The sequence below is a fragment of the Chlamydotis macqueenii genome, chromosome 7, assembly GCF_036417535.1.
Source record: "Chlamydotis macqueenii isolate bChlMac1 chromosome 7, bChlMac1.mat, whole genome shotgun sequence".
In the NCBI taxonomy this organism is placed as follows: Eukaryota; Metazoa; Chordata; class Aves; order Otidiformes; family Otididae; genus Chlamydotis; species Chlamydotis macqueenii.
Window position 1 is genome coordinate 19662187 of NC_141562.1, and position 25821 is coordinate 19688007.

Below are 25821 nucleotides of genomic sequence, written 5' to 3' on the forward strand. Positions count from 1 at the left end.
CAAATGCCTATCAAGGCTTCACCTTTGTACATTAATGCAAGGAAAAACCAGCGATCTGCAGGAGAGCTGCTAGCCTTTTTTTCCTTCTTTTCACTGCTCTGCTGATGCTGTTGGAGAGGTCAGCAAAAAGCCAGCCCACAAATAGCAGCCTGTCCGCTAATGATGGGGTAGAGCTAATCATGTGTATCCCTTGCTGTCCCATCCTGGTGCAACAGAAGCTCCTCCTGGGACTGACCTGCAGAAGTCAGGGTCCTGTCACCCTTTACTGAGGTACTTGCCAAGCTAATAACAACTAATTTCAGTGGTGGGGCCATGATATGATCTTGAATGGAGACCAAACACTGCGGGCACAGCTTCCAGGAGAAGGGGCATCAGAGCTTGTGCTTGGACAGTTTTCTTTAGTTCTAAAAAGTGTCTGTGATTTTAACAACCAGTCCTATTAATACAATCCTGTTCAATGCTGATGGGTCATCCATCCTGGGATTCTTTTCTTGAGAAGTCCCTGCCATGCCCTGGAAAGCACCAGCCACATGACAGAGGAGCTCTCGGGAGCCTCACTTAGCTCTGCAGCGAAGCCACACTGCGGGCATGCTCCTACCAGCAGCTCTGTTCCTGCAGCTTAAGAGGAACAGGGGAAGGAGGCTGGTCACCAGCCCATTGCTCTCAGAGGGCAGGACTGCAGGGCACCAGTCTGTCTCATCTAGGGAAGGTGCAGGAAAACAAGGATTGAGAGACACAGCAATGGGAGGAAGAAAACACAGAAAGAAACAGAAGGGAATGTCTAGGACAGGAGTCCAAGGGGATCACAGGTAGCGAAAAGAGCAGGTGGTTTGGGAAAGGCAACAGGATCATGATGAGGATGGATGGACAGTAGCCCTGGCCACCCAGAGCGAAGGACACAGAGTCTCCTGCAGCAGTCAGCCCTGTATTTCTGCACACACACTTCAGCCTGAATTTCCATTGCAAGGCTCTCACACAGACTCTGGAATGGGCTGCACCACATGAAGACTCAAAAAGTAAAAACAGTGCCATTTTTAACTTCCCTTCATGACAGGAATGGGTGAGAAGTCATGTTTTGAAAACCTGGGGCAGCAATACTGCTTTCCCTGTATGTTCTGCAGAGCTAAAGAGAAGAGGGCTGTGTTGTGAGGGAAGATGCTGAACAGCTCTGAAAAATATCTAACATATTTTTCCTTCTCTGACAGACAGAACCAGATACATTAGTGAATCAACCAGAAACATCAACATATTCTGTTTTTCACCAAAACTATGAAGGAAAGTTTTTCTACAAGTATTTTTCAGACTCTTTTTTTTTGGGGGGGGGAAAGGTCCAAAAATAAAGTACTCATTTTCAAATTAAAGAAATTACAGCTTTCAAAAGAGCTTTTAATCTAAAGAGTGTTTTAGTGTCAAAAATTCTCCTTTGACATCTTTCCCCTGTCCCAAAAGCCTTGTGAAAAGTATTTTTCGCCCTGTACTCTGTATATTCTTTCACTACTATCACTATTATTTTCATTATGCAGAAAAAAAAAAGTTTTGCTATAATTTCCCCCAATGGCTACAAAAAGTGAACATATGCTCAACTGTAACAATAAAAATGGAAAATTACTTTTTTTTTTAATGGAGGTAAAATGTGAAACAGAAATTTGTAAAATTCTTCTCCCCTGCCCCACAAAGCAAAGCAATCCTCTCTCCAAGATCACCACACAGTCACTGGCCTCTGGATGGTGCAGTCTAAAAGAACATGGTGCACCGAGACGTGTCCAGCTGTGCTTTCATGTCTACCCAACAGTAAATCAAAATCCATTGTGGTGGTTTAGCTGAAACCAGGACATCCATCCACTGCCGTCAGCACATCTGTACAGGACTGACCTTGTCCCTGCCATGGCTGGGTCAAGCAGAGCTGTGGGCTTGCTCCTGGGGCTGCTGAGCTCCTTCAGCTCTGCACAGCCAGAGCTCCAGGCTCTCCATGCTGCCAGTCACTCATAGCACCAACGTGATTTCCCCATTCTTCACCCACGAGGTAACTGGGTGCACATGTGTGTATACTCATATATACTTATGTGTACATGCATGTAAATTTATACACTTCCCCTCCACCAAAAGTGTAACTCACAAGAAACCAATTCTCCACTGAGGAGAATTGCTACTAGAAAGGTCAGTAAAACAATAAATAATAACCTTGCTCTTTTCTGTGCTAGCTTTCTCCGTGAAATACAGGCCTGTGATACCCTGTATTTTTTTACAGCAGAAGGATGTCTAGTCATTTTCTTGTTTCCCTTTCAATATTCTTCAGCTTTAGTTAATTTCACAAGCCAGGGAACAGAGATGATCCTATTCTTCCACCAAATCTGGCTCAATAGGATTCTTTCCACCCTATTTCCCAGATGTACATTTGATTTTTTCTCATGTTCCCCCTGATACAATAATCCTTCAACTTGCTATATTTTTCATTGCCTCTTTTGAGTCCCCTGTCCTCCCTACAGCAGAGCTGGAAGGCATGGAACTGAGGATCCCTGTTTGGAGCCAGCCCCCTGCATGTTTCTTGACCGCATTGGCTAACAGAGGCTCTGTTGTGCTCTGCCCTGATAGAAATGTACCAACCAAGTGAGTGAAAGGCAGAGGATAGATTCATATTATACAATGTTAGCGCTATCAAAATACAGCTGGGCCTAAAGAGCCTATTCAGAAGCTCTAGATCGTGCTTAAAAAGTAAATAAGGTGTCTCGAGCACAGCTGCCTTGAAAATGCAGTTTAGTGAAACAGTTAAGACCATTTTAAAAAGTAGCAAAGGAAGCTGAGTCTGTTCTCTTAGTTTCCTTACACACCAAAAGAAAAAGGAGACAAAACTTTTAACACTGAAGCTACATGTGTTTGGTTAATACCTAGACAAATGCCCTACAGTAATTTACTAAAAGTTGGAGGGAGTATCATATTTGCCCTGGATTATGCAAATTAGTGCTGCTTTTTAAGACTGTTACTAGGTGTAAAAATCATCATGGCAGACAAGCCCAGCACAAGAGCCTCTGCGCCATTCCTACCCCAGAAAATCACTTCATGGCCCCTTCTGCTGTAACTCTATAACCCCTTCCCCTGAGAGCAAAGGTGATGAAATGTATGGACTCTGGCCAGAGAATGGCCACAGCAGGGAGAAAGATGCTGTTGTCTCTGCTAGGTGCTCATCTTTCAAAGCTCCGCTGTAGAAAGCCAAACCTGAAGGTTCAACAGCCCAACGCAGCAGCACTTATGGAGCAGTCCCCCCAGAATAACAAGTTAGGGACAAACATAACGGTGCCAGGTTCTCACAGGAAAATCACGAGCGCGCTCTGAACTAAGCTATCATGAGTGACCCAGGGGCAGCACACAGACATCTCCATGGCTCTGAAAGGCACAAACGCCCTGCATCCTCCCAGGAGCAATCTACTCCTGATCTACGTTTGGCTAATAGACTTTATCAAGGCCACATACAGGATATGACCAAGAAATGTGTCCTTGCACAGAATTCTACAGAAACTTTATTCTCCTTTAACTCTGCTATAATTTGTTTCTTCATCACCTGCACAGTTCATGATTTCTCTCATTAATCACTTAACTCTATTATTAAATCTGAAAAGTATTTATGAAGTTGGATACGAAGGATACTTAATGTTGAAGAATGACTACTGAATATTAAATTCAAAATGAGCAGTCGCCCAGAAGCCACAAACAAAGAATCTACCCTTTGACTCCAACATATGTGTAGAGAAAAAAAAAGGCTAAGAACTTATATTGCTGAAAAGAAGCTCATACGACTGCAGGCAGCCAGCTTCTTCCTCAGTCTGCGCAAATCATCACAGTGGGACACTGCTATTGACCTTTTGGGGCAAGAGTTTTAAACAGATGCCACAGCAAACATTTTAGCTCATTTTGAAATTTCTGGTTCTTGTGACAAATTTTTAGCCTTAGGGTAATGTGAAAAGAGACAAGTTCACAAAAAAAAAAAAAAAAAAAAAAAAGAGGGGGTAGTTGTGGGGGGTGAAGAGCATTTCTGCTGCTAACAGAGAAGTGACATTCCAGTGTGTTTGTGACGCCTTACCTTATCCCCTGGCTGCGGTCTCATAAGAGAGACTTGATCATAGCCTCGTCGAACCAAAGCCCACAGTGCATCAAGTTTGCCCTGAATAAAAAGAATATTAAATATGACATGACCAAGACATCTGGGGTAAACAGCATGAGATTAAACTTCAGATGAGTTGTCCAGCCTTTCTGTATTAAACTGTCTGCAGAAACATTGCTCCTGTGCCCTTGCCCACCATATACCACTTATCTAGACAACCAGAAAAGAGACCTCAATGGGGTAACATTTACCCCATATACAATGGTCAAAAATCACCCTGCTCAAAACTCACTGAGGATGACTGTAGTTTAAGGTGAACAACTCCCCTAAAAGGCACAATTAGACAGGTGTTATGTTAATAAAAAGCAGAACAACAAAAATACTGTTCTGACAGAAGGCAAGCTGGAGCATAGATAAACAGTCACAAGATTCCCTACCTAGGCAGGTTTTAAAAGTCTGAAGTACTTTCCAGGCAATAAATTCAAGCACTGTTAAACTGATCTGAGAGCATAGCGAGGAGAGCAGACCACATCCCACAAAGTACTGGTTTGGGCTATGGCCAGAGTTTTCTGGGATGAGCATGGTATGCTGCTCCCTTGCCCTGCACTAGCCCTCCAGCTTCCTCCTGTGTAAGCAGAGATAACAGCTCTGCCCTGCCTCAAGGGTTGTGTGAGGATACATACATTAAAGACAGGGAGACACCAGATATGATAATGACATGGGAGAAACAAGGATGAAAAAGTGTGGAGAGACTAAACGACTTGCCCAAAATCAAACACTACATCTTGTGGCTGAACTAGAGGGGAACAGAGCTGAATCCCAACCCAAGGCCTTAGCCAGAGTGCAATTAAAGCAAGGACTGTGCACTTTATCTGATCTTTGTATGGTGCCTTGAGATGGCATGAAACAGGGCCCTCCCAAAGAGTTGGGATATCTGCTGTTGCAGTCCATGCTGTGCAACAGCACCCAAAAAGAAGGCGTGAGCTGAGGGAGGGAAGATCTCTGCTTATGCCTCCAACACCCTCCACTCTCCCCTCAAAATCTGTTGCAACACGGGGCCAGGTGAAATACATGTTCCAAGAAACAGGCAAAGTTGAGGGTTACTGGCCATTTTTCTAAATAGGCCCTCGCAGCTCTACCATAAGAAAGGCCATGCTAAGGAAGCGGCATGTAGTAACATGCATGACATAAGAGACTTGGTAAAACTAAGGGGCAGACACATTACCTTGATTGGAGTGTACCATTTCCGCTGGGAAGGTGGTTTTCTCACATGTGGCTTTTTTGGCTTGGGTTCCCATGGCTCATACTCCTGTTCTGGCAACTTAATAATAGCATTTTTGGGCTTCTCCAATTTTGCTCCTTCCTCTGTTGACCCCTTGTCTCCCCATCGCACCTGAAGTCCAGAGAGCACATTTGTCATGGTTTAATCCCAGTTGGCAATCAGGTACCATATAATAAAAAAAATACAAGGATAATAAAATACACATAATAAAAAAGAATGATGCACAATTTCTCACCACCTAATGACTGATACAGCCCATCCCAAGTAGCAACCACAGAACAGAACTGAGAACAATCTCTGAGCAATCCCGAGCAGCGAGAGAAAGCCAGAGAGCTGCCCACTGGGCAACACCCCTTATATACTGAGCATGACATCTATGGTATGAAATAGACTTCCTTTGGCCAGTTTGGGTCAACTGTACTAGCTATACTCTTCCCAGTTTCTTGCACCTGCACATCAGCAAAACCTGAGAAGCTGGAAAAGTCGCTGATCTCCTAGCAACAATTAATAACATCAGTGTATTATAAATGTTCTCACATACCAAATCCCATACTAAATGCAAAACACAGCAGCTACTGGGAAGAAAATTAGCTCCATCCCAGCTAAAATCAGGATGTCATTGTAAGCAGAGACACTCCAGCAGTCCCCACGAGCAGGTGTATTTCACAGACATTAATCTAGATCCCATCACATGACCCAATGCCACCAGATCGAAGCAAATTTATGAAGGCACCAAACTCCCACTGTAATCAGAAATACACATGTAAGAGTCAAATATTATCACTCAAAATCAGCTTGAACTACTAGCATTTTCACCTTCCGGTAACCTAAGGTGTTGTGGGAATTCGCAGCATCCAGGGCAGATTAACCCATTTCCAAGTGAAATCTGAAGCACTCTACCCAGCTCTGCTAGGACGCAGGTGTAATACACTTCCCATGGCCTCATGCAAAAAGGAGGCAGCAGCACCAGCTGAACGTAGGCAGTTTTTACAGCCAGGCCTAAGCAGCTCCTGTTGCTCACTGACCCTGTTTTCACTTTTGAACCAAACAAGTACTTGAATGGCTGAAGAGCATCTTAAGAGTAGTTGTGCAGCTACTACTAAAAACAGCTCTTCCAAAGACAATCTTGCATGATCACAAGAAGGGACAGCAACTTTAACTTCACATACTATACACTACTTATTCCATGATTAAATTATTATTTTGTTATCTGACCCTCAAATGGGAATGTGATCTTGCATTCAAGGGCAACATATGATCCATAGGTTTACTCAACATCAAGGATAAAATTATAATCAGGAAAATGTTTAAGGATATCCAGATGCAATTCTTCAATTGCAGACTTGCAGGGAAGCCATTGCTTTCATTCTGTTAGCCCTAGCTTGGTCCAGATTCTTGGCTGGCTTACATTAGTCTGCCTCCCTCAGCTACCAATTAGATCTAGTGGGAGTTTCTGATGTAACATCCCTAAAAAGTCATCATCAGGCCCTCAGTTGATACAAGTAAGTGATAATTCCCTGCCTTGTATTATCCTTGGTTAGGAATATTGAATTGATTTCACTAACATGGTTATTTACAGGAGTTAGCAGCTGATCACAGCATTATCCACTGTCTTCCTGAAATGTATGTCATAGGACAGCACAAGGCAAATTTATTTCACAGGAACACCTCACTTTACACATCAAGACTGGCTTGTGCTTGAATCCTAGGGCAGGATTTGATTTATTGGCTAATTTCAACACAGATATGGTTTTGTGCATTAGGAGTAATGCTCAACCAAAAAAAAAAAAAAGAAAAAAAAGAAAAAAAGAGGAAAAAAAGGAAAAATCACTGGTTTAAATTCCCCAAACCAACTGCTTCCAGCCATCCAGGCACAGCATAGATGGCACCTTCAAATACTCAAGACCAGTGTAACTCTGCCTGAGACAAGAGAACTGGACCCTACTGCACTGACTAAATGGTTTGATTCAGTAAATGAAAACTTCTTTTGGTGCTTATCCCATTCCTTAATCTGCAAATTTTCTTTGGCTCATAATGCTAGATTCATTTAATTATTCATGCGAATGAAGGCAGCTTGATGTCTGTTACTTGGACAGCAGGTGCAATCAGGTGGACAAGTTCTAATTAAATCCCAGTCTCTAGTCCATCAAGGTAGCTTTTAAAAAAAATCACATAAAACCATATTGTTATGATTAACAATTAAATGTGCTGATTTTTACAACACTAAAGAGCAAGCCAAATACCTCCATCCTCTTAATTCCACCAACACCTCGACCTCCATAATAAGATGCGTCCACTGTTGGCCACTTTTTCTTTGGCAATCCATCTTCATCATCCGATTCCTACGGGAAAGACAGGGAGATATTGCTGCTATTCTCACATAAACGGCATAAGCTATGGAAAACAAATGAACATCCTATGGTTCAATCCTTAGATATCTGGCTTTGTGTGTTACACTTATTTGCTGACAAAAAACAAAAGTCTCTTGTCTCTGCAGCTGCGGTTTTAACTTGGGAAGCCAAAGAGGATTGCCTATTCCTCCCTCCAGGCAGCTTTTATTTAGTCAAAATATGCATTGAGCTTCAAAATCACAACTGACTTGTAGGGGATGGCAAAGTGGAGATGAATCATCCATTATACTGGCTTACCACTATGGTATGCAGAAAAGGCAGAAATCTGTTAATCCAAAGAAATCATTTATTAATTGCGCTTTTAGAAGTTAATGTCACCTAACAGGGAAAAAAGCTACCACTGTGAGTTTTCTAACATGTTCATTGACCCTTTTCTCATGGCAGCTGTAACCAGTTATTCTACACTGCTTGATTCTTTGTAGAGTCTGGCTCAAGCTGTACAGTTTGGAAACAGGACTCAGACTCTAGCATCTCCAAATTGTCAGGAAGCTCAGATCCAGAGTTTTTGACCTGTAATTACAAAGACTGCAGATTATTTTTCTGGAATGTGGGAGAGTCTGAATTACAGTTTTACTTCAGATTCATGTTCTGGCTTAACTAAAAGCTGGCAAATGCTTCTGGCTTGTCAAACCTGGGAACACATCTCCAGCTGTATCATCATGACCCGATAGAAGTCACTGGGATTTTTCAGACTCCGTATCGTTCCGGTGAGTCATGGCAGCTGAAAAGTCACACCATGGCACTCTCAGGTACACATATAATTGAGGAAAAGGCTCAACAAGCCTCCGACAATACCATCTTCATTCCTCACACTCTTTAATAAAGACAAATAATTACACCTTATGCTGATTTGCAGAAGTGCATCCTGCTCTTGGTCTGGCCATGCACAATGCTCTCTGCTAATTTTCATCCGTACAAGTATGTTTCTAGATACACTGCCTGGACTCAGTTTTTACTAAAAGAAAAAAAAAAAAGTGAAATCCAAATACTAGAGAAGGACAGAAATTATTGTCAGATTACTAGGTGACATTTTCCCAAAATTGCCCTACATGTTTCTATTGGAATGTAAAAGGAATTGAGAGTCTAAAAGCCAATAATAGCTTTTAAAAAACATGCCTTAATTTTTGTTTGTTTATATTTAACTCTTAGGTTATGCCTTGCAGAAAGGTATTTCCATCAGTTATTCAGTGACATCTGATCTCTCAGCTATGGTTCATGGGTCAGTTCCTCGAACAAATTCTTTAGTATGCTCAGGCAAGGCTAGAGTTGACATTTCCATTAACTAGTAAGGGGGTTGGGTTTTTTTTTGTTTTGTGTTTTTGATTGAGGTTTTTTTTTGTTGTTTTGTTTTTACCCTAAGTCAGGGAAATAAGTACACAAGGAAGGCACTGTGGTTTGGTGTTGGGTTTTGTTGCTTTGGTTGGGTTTTGGGGTTTGTTTTTTTTGTTTGTTTTTTGTTTGGTTGGTTTTTTTTGTTTGTTTAGTTTTTGTTTGTTTGGTTGGGTTTTTTTTAAGAGTGTAACAAATTCACAAATTTTATTCCATTTTGTGCCACATCTAAAACAGTACCCAGTAAACTACATCGCAGTTTTAATTAATTTATATTTGATTTCATTGTGAACTTCAACTATACAATATATCCTGCCTTTTCCATGGGATGTAACACAGATTTCAAGTCTTCATATCTGACAACCCTTATTGCTGGCAAGCCTGACAGTAACAGGATACCGTTAACAGCGACAGCTGATACCTTTCCAGATGATAAATTATTTGTACCAAATATCCTCTATACTGAACACATGGCAAAGCAACATCAACAGCTACTATATACATTTTGAAAAGTAATGGAAATCTAATGCTTGTGGTTTAGAACAAGTTTTAGATAACTATATTCAGTTTAATCGCAGCAATACCAGATTACATCAGCTAAAGGGCAGGTCACCATACCTAGGGATGCTAGTGCTAAGTATAATGAAAGAAGCCCTAGCAGATAAAGACAAAGTCAAGTAAAGGGATGGATAACATCTGTATTCTGTGTTATTCCTGGAGGCTTATGTCAGCTCACAGCTTCTTTGATTGCATTTAAAATCTCTGCTGATCAGAACAATTGCAAAGCATCTGAGAACTCTGCTGCAGAGGTGCGATGCTCTCTGAAACCTCCTTCAAAGACAGCATAGCTGCAACTGCATGCTTCATGACAGCACCAATCACCATAAAACTAACATGATTTTTGGTGCGTATACTAAAGTTAAATCGTCACAGTGCTCCTGCCCAGGACAAGCAACAGGATCACGTACACAGTAATGGTGGCCTCTGGCAACCTCAAAAGAGTAGCTGTGGTTGCCTCCTGATAATCAGGCCAAGTTACAGCAAGTTAGCAGCAAACTGTAAGCTTCTCTTGTGGGTTAGGCAAGTATTTTTCCATCATTTAACTGTATATGCCTAGGAGAGAAATAAAAGCAGGCATGAGTTTTCTCTGGAGGTACTTTTATTTATTACTATTATTTTCATTAAATTAGGACAGTGAAACTAACCTGAGGTCAGGGTCAGTGTGTTACCGTTCCAAAAAGAGCTAAATATAACCCTGCCTCAAACAGCTCACAACCTAAACGGAGAAAGGCTAAATTTCCTTCCAAAGGTCACTCTGCAGCAGAATCACAGCCAAGGCAGGCTCTTGTCTCTCTCTCTTGTAGCAAAGCCACAAGAATGTGGCCTTTGCTGTCCTTTTTTTTCAACTGCCAGACTTTGTTCCTTACTGCCAATCTGGGCTAAACTCCTGCTGAGAACAATGGCAGTTTTACTGGAAGAGGGGCAACTTTCAGCACAGCTTTAGAAGCAAAGATTTGCTTACACACCTGTTTGATGCACAGCAGAAGGAACAAAATACCATAGGAACTGTTGGTCTGTGGACTTCTGAGTTATGCAATTATTTTCTCTGTGGATGGAAATAATCTTGGTGTATGTATATGAAGAGGCCAGAAGGCAGAAATAACTGTCCTGACCCAAGAGACTTCCTCTCACAGCCTTCAAGATGTCATTAAGACACCTACAGGGCTGACATTCTTGGGTAGCACAATGCACTACAGTGGCTGCATACAGTGCAACAACTCAAAAATAGCATACTTACAGGCTCTGGAGGTGGTGGTGGGGGTGGCTCCTTGATCACCTGGAATATATAAAGAATGGGAGAAATCTGAGTTAATGGTACAGTTCATCCGTCTCAATGCTATGCCCTTTCTCTCCGTTCTTGCTCATATAAAAAAAAACGTTGCCCTTGTTCATTCACCCACCTTCCATCCCCTCATTAGCCCTGCTGCTTTTCAGAAGGCATAAAATAAAGGCAGATGAGAAGCTAAATCCATCACATTGAACTATCAAATTAATTAAGTGCCCTAGTAAGCAACTTGCAATACAGCTCTGTATCCTGGTATTTCTGCCTTAATGTCATGTGATTACCAAGCTAGTGCAAAATATTCACTCAGAATCTGCACCTCCTACAAATTAAAAAAAGAAAAACTCTAACTCTTGTCTCTAAAAAGGACCGTAACAGCTTACGAACATATTAGTAAATCAGTTCCATTACACTTTTCTGCAGCAGGTTTCAAATCTTGTTCTAAGGAGGTCTCAATCCCTACAGAAACTTGAGCCGTGTCCACAAGCTCAAACTTCTCATTCAGTGTCAAAACCACGTAGGCTTTGCAACATTAAAAAACCCAGACAACAGTGACTTCACCAAGCACTTTAAAACAATTTGTTGAATCAAGGCATTACAAACTTGGCAGCACTTTTCTTAAACAAAGTTAACTACCCACTCCAACATTTTAACTCTGTGCTTTTGCAGGGAAGAGATGAAACCAAGTCAAAAGAATAAAAACCTGTACTTACCACCGTGCAGCAAAGAGGCCAGAACCACCAAAGGAGAGCCAGAGCCAGTAGCAGAAAGAGAATCAGGAGAGCAATGAAAAGGATGGTCCCAGTCAGCTGCAAACAAGATGATTACTTCTGAGTTATCTGTGTATGTCACAAACAAGGCAGGAGCCCTGAAGTTACACAATTAGACTGGGCAAAATGAGCCAGGTTTCCCTCACTACAAGGTCTCAGGCAGATTGTCTGGTCAATCACTATTTTCATTAGGGTCCCATTAGTATTCAGTGTGACAAGTATGTAACTGAAGTCATGACTCGGGTAAGTACCTCCTGTTTGTGATGTGTATATGGATAATTTATGTATAAGTTTATGGCATGCTTATTGCCCACTAGACTCAAGGGTGCTAAACTTGTATACAAACCATTCCTAAGTCTGTGCTAACATGTCCCTTAATACTGTCAGAGGGGTACTCAGGTATGCAGAGGACTCTCAGGTGTGCAGAGTAACCTTTCATCACTACAGATGCAGAACAAACAAATGCTGATATTCGAAGAATGGGAATATTGGAGCTAAGAGCTTACGGGCAACTGTTTGCATACCAACATCACAGAACAGAGCACAACTCGCTTGCTCAGCCTCATCAGCTCCCATGCCTGCCCGACTGCCTCTTGACTCAAACTGCACACACAACTCCAGCCTGAGTGCTTATGTAAACTAGTCCTTAATACTGCTGGTTCTTGGTAATCTTCATGGGGGCTGGTTTGACTGTTTTTAATGACATGCTGTAATCATGATCTTAAACATTCCTGGTTCTTATATTCCATCTGCTTCTCTGCAGAGAAAGGTGGGCCTCCAGGGCTAGTTAGCTAAGGGCCTACATTCAAAATAGAAGTTAAATTTTCTTAAGGACCAGTATTAAAAAAAAAATATTAAAAATCAAGTGTTAACACTTTAAATTAGCTTTTCAGAGCAGACAGGTAACCAAAGAGAATCACAGTTTTGATTTTCCTGGGTAAATCTTGATGGACTCTGCACTCAGGGCATTTCACGTCAGTGTGTTCAGAAGAGGTACTAACTCTGTGTATTGCCCTGATGACTACAGGAAAGCAGGTCTTCATATACTGCTTGGCCTCTGCAAAACATGTAGAGCACATGGCTTTTTGGAAATTAAACATTTGTTATAGATGGGCAGTGGCATGCTAGGACATGCCATTTCCTTGGACTGCCCTGGGCTCTGGGATGAAGTAAATATTAGCTCTGGTGCTCCAGCCATTTCTTTTATCCTGGTAAAAGAAACCTCCTCAGTTGTAGATTTTCTGAGTTTGTGAAGAAATTCAATTCACTAGCACCAGGGGTACCAGAGAACAGGCAAAACTTGGCAGCAGATTGCAGGAAGGAAGACGTGAAAAGAGTTTGAAGAAAGATTTGTGAATCAGGCTGAGGGAATATGAGTTGGCTAGAGAGGAAGCTGTAAGAGATTTTCAAAGGAGGATAGATGGGAGGATAAATGAAAAGAAAGCAAGTTCCAAAGAAGATTTATGGAGGATAAAGTCCATGAGATTCACCTTATTAAATCTGAAACTACTTGCTGAATTCCTAACTGATGCTTAGCTCCTTACAACAAGAGTTCCCTTTACTGTTCCAAGTGGGTTTGTTTTCCCCTCGGAAAATGAAAAGGCTGAGGGTGGAAAAGAAAGTACCAGCTGTTAAGAGCTTTACAAAGTCTGAGTGAGATTCCAAGTGGCTGACTTGGGTGGTACCTAGTTCCTTCTCAGACCAAATCCTAGAGCTGTCAGGCCTGACATGTTCAAGATGGGACTAACAAACCATGGCTCCTACTCCATGCTTTTAGGCAGGTAGCCCAGTATCCCATATGTCCGTGTCACAGTATCACCATCCCTCCACTGGTCTGTGGCTTCTTGTTATACAGATGCAATAAACTGGCCTGTTTTGGGATACACTACTTAGCTTACCTCATTCATGTAGTCAGGGAGCGTGCAAAACCAAGGTGGAGTGCTGCGACATGTGCCAGAGCCCCTGCTCAAGGGAGTCCTGTTAGAAGACTACCCAGCCGCAGTTCAGTGCGGCAGCCCCCCTCTCTGGCCCTCTGATGGCCCCATGTGGCACTAACACATCTGGAAAGCAGACACTTGAGAGGCATGAATTCCCAGTGAAGTCAGTTTGCTGAGAAAAGGATGAATAAAAGTCAAGCATAACTCTAAGAGTTATTGCTGCACATCTTAAAACCAAATCCAAGCACAGTAGCAATGCAGTGCATGAGCCACAGATGCACATACCACTGCTACTGTTACTGGAAGCACACATTACCTCCTTGTTTTGTAGCCTTTGTTCCCAGGTGTTGCTTTTCCCATGCTAAATGCTCATATAAAGCACTGAGACATTTGCCAGCAGCAGCTCTGGAGCTGCTGGCAGCAAGAATCTAAAGAGTCCTCTTATAATGATTAAATATACAAAGCATTGTAGTGAAGCTGGACTTCAAAAAAAAAAAAATAGCAGACTTCATGCAGCTGAACAGAAATAAGCACAGGGATCACACAGAGGCTTTAGGAGTAAAGTGAAGAGAAGATACTTACTGTACAGAAAGGACAGAGGGGCCAGCTGGGGAGAAGAGCTGAGCAGGCCAGCTGACTCCCACCCACAGAAAAGGAAACAGGAGAGGAAAGGAAATGGAGAGAGTCTCTAAAATGAGAAAAGTGAAATGCATGAAATTAAGACAAAGTTGGAAACTGAACTGACAACTTCCCTGCTTATGGCATGTAACTGGAGAAAGTCTTTTTTTTTTGTACCAGCTCAGAATCAGGCTCCCTGCCTCCTTCACATTCAATCTGCAAGAAGCTGGTCAAAAATTGTCAGATTGACAGGACTGGAGATTGGATTCCTCCCTTTATCCTAAGGCTACTGAGAGGAAAGCTTCCTCTGTCCATGCCTGTAGGACTTCCAGCTAGGGCTAAGACTTCAGTCTTCATCAGAAATGAATTACATATGGGTAACTAAATGCACCAGTTAACACTTGTGTTTCACTGCAGCCTCGAAAGGCTTTATTGTACCTGAGGTAGAAGAGGGGATTAAAATGTGAAAATATCAGTCTTTAGAGCAGAAAATTTGAAGGATAGTTTTGAAAAAATAATCAGGTGAAGCAGCAAACACATCTCCTGCTAAAAAAGTCCCTGCACCCCAGACTCTTCCAGCAATCTCATATGAGATTTCCCAGCTTCATTACTGAAAACATAAAAAAAAATGAGATTTGCAAGTTCCAGTCACTGCCTCTATCTTCCTTCCTGTCCTTCTGTTCTGCAGCTGTCAAAAAGGCCAACAATGATTACAAACCAATATGACAGCATCTGGCATAGGCTATAAAAGTCCTTTTGACACTAACAACAATAAAGCTCAACTTTGATACAAAGTGTTTGCTATCAGGTACTTCAGCAACTTTGTTTCATCCACAAGCCCAAGGCCAAATCTTCAGCTACTGTACTTGCTTGCACCAGCTATGGGCGTTGCCTATTTTTACTCCAAGGCAAGGAAGAAGACTGCTTATCTAGTAGTCAGCTTTTTCATTTTGTTTCTAAAATCAGATTTTGCTAAAGGACCACTTGTGGCTCTTGGTCCCTGATGCTTCACCTGAGGATAGGTGGTCTTTTTGACCAGGAGATGGTCATATCACAGCCACTGCTGTCCCGCAGCAGCACATTCTCCCTTGACTAGGCTTGGCAGCAGCATTTTATCAAGAAGCTCATCCCAGGATCTGAAGCTTCTATCTCTTTCTGGTCATTCCCCATGACACCAAGAGAAAAGCAACAGCTCTTGTCACTAAAACTGTAAAAATGCCTTAGTGAATCCTGAACTAGTAAAGGCAAATGGTGTGGGTCTAAAAACAAATGCTGTAAGCTCCAACCAAAAAAAATAACCATGTAAGGACCTTCCATGCTGTGGCCCTTTCAGATCCAAGTCCTGGTAATTGCATCTTTCACCCCAGATCCCATAAGGGATCCCGAGGCTCAACAGGGTGCTGCTTCCTGATGCTCCTTCCCTCATTTTTCCAGGTTCCCTTCTAGTCAGATCCTAGCATCTCTCTTTCCTGGGATAGGAATCGGCAGGGTGCCTTTCGTTGTAAATTTTTATTCAGTAAATCTATCATGAACAATCAATAACAATTTAATTATTTTTCAAAGAACTGCTGGGATCCAGTAAATAACTGTGATGAAGAAGCTGTAGAGAGCTCATGCTCACTCAAGGAGGTTTTGCCTGAAGAGCCATCATCTTTTTCCAAGTTCTTAAGGTTTCTCTGTCAAGCCCCATTGCAATTACTTACACACTGTGTGCTGGTGATGCTGACAGAGCTGGAGATGAATGTTAGCCCGTTGTTCATGCTGACTTGTAGGAAAACCACCCTAAAGCACAAAACAGATACACTTATTTTTAGTGTCATCTTTATACCCATTGTTCCCTTTACTCTGGCTGTGTTTTAGCCATTGACTCATGAACACGCGTGGATAACATGTCCTGCTGAGTCAAGGCATTTTCATGGCTTCAGGTGCTTACCTGCATCTGTCTCTCTGCTTGCCCAGAAGCTAACCTTTTTGTGTTGGCTTAATTGAGTTGGGGCATATGCTCTTTATTAAAAAACTTCCATCCCACCTGGGGCAAAGGGCACTAGGACAGTGAGTCACAATATAAAGTCTCAGACATTTGCAATACTACCCTAGATAGCTTTTTAAAAATATCTTCTACGGCTTAAAGAGCCAGAATGTGTTTTCTCTTATATCCAAATAAATCCAGAATACTTGCACTGAGATCAGGGGGTAAAAACATGGAAATGACAGTGAAATTAAAGAGGAATCTGACCCTAGGCATTCTCCCATATCAGAGAAAGGATTTGAGGACAAAAAAAAAACCCAATCAACCAACTAAAGAAAAAACTCCACAAAAAAAAAAACCCAAAACAAAACAAAACACCAAAAAAGCCTTTCCTCACCCACAAATAGGAAAGGGGAGGGAAGCATTCCCCCTCACTCCCAGTACAGTATCATATTCCCAGGGGTAAGGTAAGGCCTTGTGCCATGTCTCACAGGAGTCTGCAGGATTACAACTGAAAAATACCAACACTAGCCAGAACAGGGCCAAGCACAGGAAGCAACATATACAACAGCAGCAAAGGAATTCAGATCAAGCATCTCTTTTCAATTAAAATGAAAAGTTTGCCTGGAATTTGATTACCTTTTCATTTGAAAAACAGGATGTAGGAACGGGAGATATCACCATTCTATGATTCTATGATATGGGACCATGGTCCAACAATGCCTTTGGTTAAGCTCTGCTAAATATCCATCAATTAAGAGCTACACTGGCTCATACTAGAAGAGGATTTGGCACAAAGGCGATGGAGGTAATCCTGCCACACACACACACACACAAATTTATTAGCTTGGTACTTTAGGCAAAACTCTGAGCTCTTAGCTCAGTGACGACACCCTCATTCAGAAGTCTTGACACATGCTGAAAAGCCATACTTACTGTCCAGCATCTTCTATCACTGGGGCAGGACAGAGTAAGTAAGTATCGTGAACATGGGTCGGCTTTTCATCTGGAAAGAAATTAGTTTAACTGTCAGGGATGAAAAAAAGAAATTGTCCCACGCAGGCCACCCCCTGGAGAAGTATTGCCATCAAGGAGAGCCAGACAAATTCAGTATGTAGGCAAGTACCAGCATTTCCCAGTGGTACTGATTACAAAGCCACGTACTAGGATGACGATTCTTGTTGATGCCAATATAATGTCATCAGGCTAGCAATACCACAGATAAGAAATGGAAGTACATCTCTGTTCCTAACAGCAGTGGTGAGTCATTTGGAAGCCAGCTTTGATCAATATTCATCTTGTCTATCTGACAAGTGCATGCAAACTCTATTCATACTGAATACTCTCACCCCACAAGTTACTTAAGGGATCAAAAGTATAGGGTTCAATTTTTGCCTACCCACTTCCAAACACAACACAGACACAGGAGAAGCCATGGCTGCACCATTTGAGCCCATGGAAAAGGACGAACAGAGACAGGGTGAACCTGAAGTAGACAGATACTGAAGGAAAAAAAAAAACCACATACGGGAGACAGGGAGAGAGGAGCTATGACTGATATTACTGTGAGGACCTGTCCTGCACTAGCTGCTGTTTTTCCTGTCCCCAACCTCCCCACTGAGGCAGCATAACCTGGAAATAGTCCATGTTCATAGGGGTCTGGTGCAGAGTCAAAAGCAAGATTCACAGGTGTTTTCCTGCCTCCCTGCACTCCGCTGCTCCAAGACTTAGAAGTTCTAATCCTGTTGCTTTCAAAAGCCACATCCAGAAAGCCAAATCCCATGAACACTGAGGAGGTCCAGCAGTAATCCTGCAATGCTACTCCACTAAAAATGTGTAAGCTGAGGCACAAGAGCAGACAAGTCACTGGCTGTGACTGCACCTTAGCACTGAATGGCCCGATGAAGCAGCTAAGGTGCTAGTCCAGAGAAAGACTGGTCCACAAAAGTCCAACCCAAGTGAATTGGGTGCTCGTAAAAGCTGCCAGCTTATTTAAATCTTAGAAGCTTGAGTACTCTTTCTACCTAGGAGAAAAAATTAACTTGAGCAACAACAGATATGAGAGTTGTTCCCTCATGCTTCACCCACCCTAAACACACCTGAAAACAAAGCTCATTTACCTGCTTTGGCAGACACGAGACCATGGAAATTATAGTGATAAATTTCAGAGCCAGCTTGAGGGCAAAAAACCCGCCAGCATAGATCAGTGTCTCATCACAACATCTGTTGCAGACCTAACCCAAGGAGAATACAGCACAGACGAGATGTGGAATTAGAGTAGTTTTCCTCCTGCACACTTCCAGGCCTGGGTCAGCACTCGCTGTGTGAAGTCCAGTCATGGTGCCAATACATTAGGGACAAGGAAGAAAAAACCAATAGTCTGTCTACCTGGTAAACCACAAGAAACAAACCCCTGGCAAAGAACATCTGTAAGTGGAATGAGAGCGAGACCACCAGGGTTTATTTAATGCCTTCATGCAGAGAACTAGGATGGGAAATGAAGGAGCAATTCATGTGCTCCCTCTTGTAAGTGAATTCACTGCTAGAGAAGGCATCAGTCTGACCACGACAGGATATGAAAGCCTCTACTGTGCTCAGCCAACAAGGGTAGCATATACAGAAAAGAAGCAAAGCTCCTTTCCCCACACTGTGCTTCCCCCTGCCAGACATACACTGCTTTTCAGGAATAAGAGAAGATTGCTGAGAAACTGGACACCCAATCTTTTTTGGCCATTCAGTCCTTTGCCTAGCTGCTGAGACAGCAAACAAAAGACCCTTTTTAGCACAGCGATGACAGAGAGTTTCCATGTTACGTGCTTTCTGTGATGAGACCAGCAACTGGTGTCAGAGAGGAATGGTGCATGCCTGGGAAGCTCCCACTTTATGGTGAGTGTCTCCTGAACTGAAATAGTCTGAAGACACCTCCAGGGGATCAAGATAGCATTATTTCTTTTTAATGGTAATGAACAAGGGAATAGGGAGCAATTTTATTTCTCCCTCCCTGATACCCAGTCATTATTGGCTGTATGCATCATCTACATGCATCACTACAATGACACTGAAATTCACTGGGAGCGGCACGCACCAGGTAAGCCCTCATGACACAATGCTCACAGGTAACAGGATTGAACAAGGATAAATTTCAAACTTCTGTTAGGTGTAGATCCCTGGCCAGCTCCCCCACATCCACTGCAAGGACTCCCCCAACATCGACAAGAGATTCCATGGCGTGACACAGCCACAAGAGTCACTGGAGTCCATCAGCATGCAGACTTACTGATAGTAAGGCTGTCATTGAGCTTGAAGCTGCAGAGCACCTGGTCGATATTTCTTGCATGATAAAAGCCGTTGCCTCTTACCACAACTTGAAAGGATTCTGTAAGTAAAAACAGGAAAGTTTTGAAAAATAGTTCAAATGTAGCATTTCCTTCCAGAGTGATCTGAAGTACAACATGACGATGACGTTCTCTGCCTTATACCGGAATCAAAACATTCACACTGACACTCTCGATATTCAGCAACAATGGTCGAGAGTGCCACAGTGGCACTCATCTCAAGGTTGCTCCCGCAAGCATCCCACTGACCACCAATGCCTTAATTAAAGGTGACACAGTAATACTGTGAGACTGACACGGCTGATGTAATTTCATGGCTTTTGGGTCAGATATCTTTGCTAACCATAAGCACAAGTCCTTCCTCCTATCTCCACAGCGGACGGCATTTGTCTTTCAGCAGTAGTTCTGTTCAGATAAGGTCTCCCTTGAGACTCCTTTTCTCCAAGCAAAACCACCCAAGTTCCCTCAGCTGCTTGACATAACACTAGTTCTCTAGACCCTCCACCAGATTCGTTGCTTTTCTTTGGACAAGCTCCAGCACTTCAATGTCTTTCTTGTAGTAAGGGGTGCTGAAAAACTGAACATAGTATTTGATGTGCAGCCTCACCAGTGTCGAGTATCAAAGGGGACCTACAAGAAAACTGGAGAGGGAATTTTGACAAGGGCATGTTGTGATAGGACAAGGAGTAATGGCTTTAAACTGGAAGAGGGTAGATTTAGATTAGACATAAGGAAGAAATTCATTACTGTGAGGGTAATGAAGCACTTGAACAGGTTGCCCAGAGAAGCTGTGGATGCCCCATCCCTGGCTGTGTTAAAGGCCAGGTTGGATGGGGCTTTCAGTGACCTGGTGTAGTGGGAGGTGTCCCCACCCATGGCATGGGGCTTGGAACTAGGTGATCTTTAAGGTCCCTTGCAACTCAAACCATTCTATGAGTACAGGGGGACAATCACTTCCCTAGTCCTGCTTACAGCACTATTTCTGATACAAGCCAGGATGCTATTGGCCTTCTTGGCCACCTGGGCACACTGCTGGTTCATATTTAGCCAGCTGTCGACCAACATCCCCAAGTCCTTTTCTGCCAGGCGGCTTTCCAGGCACTCTTCCCCAAGCCTGTAGCGTTGCATGGGGTTGTTGTGACCTAAGTGCAGAACCCAGCACTTAGCTTTGTTGAATCTCATACAATTGGCCATAGCCCGTCTATCCAGCCTGTCCAGATCCCTCTGAAGAGCCTTCCTACCCCCAAGTAGATCAACACTCCTGCCAAACTTAGTGTCATATTGCAAACTTACTGAGGGTGCACTCGATCCCCTCATCGCCTATTGATAAAGATATTAAACAGAACTGGCCCCAGTACTGAGCCCTAGGGAACACCAGTTGCAGCCAGCCACTCAGAGGAGATCTTATTGCTCTCTGAAACTATCTGAAAGGAGGTTGTAGCAAGGTGGGTGTTGGTCTCTTTTCCTAAGTAGCAAGTGATAGAATGAGAGGAAATGGCCTCAAGGTGTGCCAAGGGAGGTTTAGATTGGATATTAGGAAAAATTTCTTCACTGAGAGGGTTGCCAAACATTGGAACAGGCTGCCCAGAAAAGTGGTTTAGTCACCATCCCTGGAGGTATTTAAAAGACTTGTAGATGTGGCACTTAGGGACATGATCTAGTGGTGGACTTGGTAGTGTTAGGTTTATGGTTGGACTTTGTGATCTTGAAGAACTTTTCCAACCTAAATGATTCTGTGACAGATGCAGACTTCCCTCCTAACCCCTCTGTGAATCAGAGAGGAAGGTTTGTATCTAGTACAAGACTTGGAAAAACACAGTCTTCCAGTCCATAAAGAACTGAGCCTGTGCACAGCTCCCTTAGCATCTGCTGTGCATGAGAATAACTAAAGACCCAGCTACTGCAATTTTCTTTTTGCTTTTCCCCCACACCCCTGTCCCAGGAGCAGAAACCACCACTGGCACAAAAAGAGATCTGCCACATCAGACACGCTGTCTGCTGGCCAGAGCAAGTGCTCCTAAACCTGCCTTTCAGCTGCTCTCCACTTCCATTGCTTCAGTCCTGATCAGATATTTTGGGAGGGGAAAAATAAAATATCTACTGGAGTGCATATTAAAGGGAAACACATGCTTTGGCACTTTGCTGAAGAAAGACGCCAGCCTTCTCCACAGTGACTTGAACACCCAACTAAGACAATAATTTCATTTTTTCCCTGTCAATTTTATATTATAAAAGCAGCTTGCTGAAATAAAATTGCACTTAGACTTTTTTTTTTCCTCTATCCTGAACTAATGGTCTTAAAAGGCAGCAACCACAAAGGCTTAATTGATAGCTATTTCAGTGGCTTTAAAAAGACACAGCAAGCAAGAGACTTCCAAAACAAAACATCAAACATAAAAAGCTACATCTGGAAGTTTAGTCTTGTCAAGACAGTTTACCTCCTCTGCCCTTCTTTTCACCGTCACTGCCACTCTGCACAGCCAGTCGTGAACAACTAACTGGGTAGTGACCTGCCCACCAACACAAGCTGACAATATAGTTTCAATACCAGACTTGCATGGAAATGTAAAGAGCTGGTACTGGATTTGGTTGTTGCTGTTAAGAAGTCTGCCCCTTCAGCAGAGTATGCTCCAGAGTATTAACATGTTCTGGATAATGGTCTGTTGAAATGGCTAATTCCATTTAATTTTGCGCCCTGGCTCTGGCTGCGTCCTTTTCTTCCTTAGTTACTGTCAGATCATAGCTTGTAGCTTTTGACAAGACAGCGAAGGGAAAAAGGTCAGCACTGAAATAACCGGGCAGCGCTGGCAGCGAGATGGTAGGTTGAAGCTGGTGTGCACTGGCTCCGCTGTCGGCTTCGCTTCTGTGACTCTGATGAGAAGCTGACGGCTTGCATCCACACCTGGTAGTTGATGTGGCCAGTAGGATGCCACATCCAACAAGACCTTTCAATCACATCTGCGTACCGTAAGCATAATCAAAGCAATGATGCTGTCAAACAGGATATGAGGCACCTCCAATTCTGCACTGATAGCCTGTTTACAGGCTGCATGTCTTGGTCACTTTAAATCAGAATAGGAAGGATCCAGCTACATTGCTCCACATTGGGGACGATGAATTTGCAGGGTCAAAAAGCATTAAGCATCAGACAGCTGTCACAATGTGACGAGATCAGTTTGTAAATGGACTTGCCAGATAGCTTTGTCACAGAAAGCCAGAGTACCAACTGGAATTGTCACCACATGGAAATCATTTCATCAGCATTTTACTAAACCTCTGGCAACTCAAAAATGAAGTCGGAGATCACCAGTAATCACCAGCACAGTGGTAATTATGAGCTGCAAGAACAGTTACAAGGAGTGGGTCAGTCTGCTGTAAGCCCTGATCACAATTGCCTTCCACTGAGCAACACAAAGCCCTCATGATCTCATATCAGATTCTAAAAATTAGTAATAATGCTGAATAAAAGCCAAACCTCCTCACTCAGAGAAGTTTCATGCAAAAAGCATGAACAGAGCCACATTTCAAGGCTGTAAACAAGCAAGCTTCTTTGCTAGATAATGTGGTAATATATTGCAGTCTTTCAAAAGGTCTGCTATTTTTTAATAAAAATTTTGAAATGCAAATTTCGATTACCTATTTAAAAAAACAAACAAAATTCCTGCTTTAGAAAAAGGGGGAGGAATGTTGCATTTATAGAAAACCTTATGTTCTAATTTTCAACCAGTTCTAAATGCAGATGTATATATATATTTTTATATAGGATTCTATGGCTGTATATCTTACCTATACATTATCACTAAGCTATATTAGTAATTTAAAATGCATTAAAATAATGAGATGACTTCATAGGCTTCAGTACTTTTTGCGTTGAAGTCCAAGTAAAGTACATTAAAAAAATAAATCACATTACATATAGAGTAGAACTATATCTGACTGTCCAGTGAACTGGATTCAGGATCTGGACTCACATTACCATGAAAAAAGTTGTTCAATGCCAGGAGATTCTCTCCAGGAGACAGTGGTGCACACAGGTATAAAGATGAACCTCTGGCTATTTTGAAGTGGGATAATAAAGCCAAGCACAAGTGTAAATATTTGCAGTCTCACACTGTTAAAACCTCTTGCAGTTCATTTCAGATAAGGCTAGCAGAACTAGACTCATAATAAAGCTATTACGGGCCTGATTCTTGGTGCTAAAGAGCATTTAACCCACAAGGACAGTATGCACCAGAGCTGCAGTTTCAGCTTCCTCCTATTTTCAAGCTCCCTGCTGCTATAAGCAAAGCTTCACGCACACAAGATCCAAGTCTTCATGCCTTGGTGATTCAGCACCACACTTCGCCGTGTGCCAGCCTTTGCTGGGTGGCTTTGGCAAAAGAAACAGAACAAACCTCAGAATTTAAGTGAAACAAGTGTTGGTGTTTTGCTGAATCAGCAGAAATTGGTTCTGCCTGATTGATATTTGTTTGATTTGAAAGCCACAAAGACACTGAAAAACTTTTACAGATGCAAGTAATGCCACAATTTTATCTTTAAGGAGGGCAAACTATTTTAAGTGTACTTGTGTATTTTTAATCACATTTGTGATAAACTAGTTACCTAGCAAGCTTGGCAAAAAATTAAGTGGTGGACTCATGAATCAGGGATCAAACTGATTCCTTTTGAAAAACAGAAATTTTATCTTTTGCTGAAATATATCCATTTTTGAAAACCATGTGTTTTCTTGAAAATTTATTTTCTTAAATACTTTAGAAAAATATTTTCAAATTTCCATTTGAAAAACTATTTCAAATTCAACTTTCCAATGCTCTTAACATTGTTCCAAACAATTACAAAATAATACTGAAATCCCTCCTACTGGAACACTCACATTTTCATGTAGCTAAATGCAATTTTTGGTGAACAGAAAACCTTGCAATAAGCTGTTATAGAAAAAAAATTGCCTGGTATATAATAAGCAAGGAAAAAAAGAAAGAATTTATCACTATGAAATAAAAATAACCTTTGAAATGTCAAAGCTTTAAAATTGTTTTTTATCAACTCTACAAGGAGATTTTTAAAAGCAAAATCATTCATTTTTTAATTTTTCCACAGACAAGATTTTACCACAAACATGTAGTCCACAATTAAACTATTTAGCAATAGTTTAAAAGGTACAAGGATATTTCATTTAAATTTAAATACTCAGGGGAAGATCCTATTGTGATTGACGCGTGGAAATGAAGAATGAGCAACTTCTCTTCTCTGTGATATTTATTAGATTTTTCCCAAGTTTCCTATTTTCATCTGTTTTCAAAATCAGCTTTCATGCATCATTGCTATTTTATTTTTTATGTGCTCATTTTTACAGTGTATAAGGAAATGAACACAAGACAGTAAACATCAGCTCTAAATAACCATTCTGTAAACTGTACCTTCCAGCAAACTTATGGTGTCACTCTTACTCTGCTGCAATAGCCTCTTAAGTAGACAAAAACACAAGTGAATTGCTAACATAAACCAGAGTAAATCCAAGTTAAACATACTAGACATGAAAGGCATGAAATTATCAACAGCTCCTCTGGGGATTCTTCATGTTTACCATATACACTAACAGTTCTTTCACTGCAAACAAATAAAACATTAGTACTTTGGAAAATATATCAGGTACCTCAGCGTATGCAGTTAATTATATCTGGTTCAATAAACGTGAAATTTCTGTGAATGTTTTGCAAAATCTTGTTCTAATTGCTGATGAGTCCTAGCAGATCCCAGGAACATAGTCTTTCCAGAAATTTGAGAGACCTTAAAGCACCTCTGGCAGTCTGGCTTTACATCATTTCTGTCTCCTCCCCTCAGATAATTTTAAAAGCAGTATCCCCAATTCCTTGACTGCTACCTCAGTCAACTCTCCAAACTGGTATTCAGCTGCAGCAGCTATGTGTTTATCAGCACAATTTTTTTCCTCAAGTGAGAGGGAGCACGCAGGGCTTTAGCCACGGCCTGAGGGGATGCTCTAACACACCCATGGGCTTCAGCTCCAACACCACATTAGGTAGTTACTGACATTTCGTCATTGTCGTTCATTTGGTTTATCACATTGTTCTTGTGGAAACTTACCTCCTGCACAAACACTCGACGGTTCAGCTGCTAGGATCTCAATGCAAGATTTCTTGAGAATCTAAAAGATTTAGATAACGGCATTTTTGGTAATTATTTTTATCTATGCTTTATTAATACAGGAAAGGG

The 25821-nt window shown here is 42.0% G+C and overlaps 1 protein-coding gene across 1 annotated transcript in view; it reads right to left on the minus strand.

Annotated features, from left to right (window-relative positions):
* ANTXRL (ANTXR like) overlaps window positions 1–25821 on the minus strand; it is a 59429-nt gene that overhangs the window by 13914 nt on the left and 19694 nt on the right. Inside the window, exons 10-18 of the mRNA XM_086752335.1 lie at window positions 25693–25753; window positions 19533–19631; window positions 17192–17261; window positions 15990–16068; window positions 11675–11770; window positions 10917–10955; window positions 7622–7720; window positions 5322–5489; window positions 4076–4156 (exon numbers count right to left, since the gene is read on the minus strand). Coding sequence (XP_086608461.1) covers window positions 4076–4156; window positions 5322–5489; window positions 7622–7720; window positions 10917–10955; window positions 11675–11770; window positions 15990–16068; window positions 17192–17261; window positions 19533–19631; window positions 25693–25753 — 792 coding nt within the window. The remainder of the gene's footprint in view (window positions 1–4075; window positions 4157–5321; window positions 5490–7621; window positions 7721–10916; window positions 10956–11674; window positions 11771–15989; window positions 16069–17191; window positions 17262–19532; window positions 19632–25692; window positions 25754–25821) is intronic.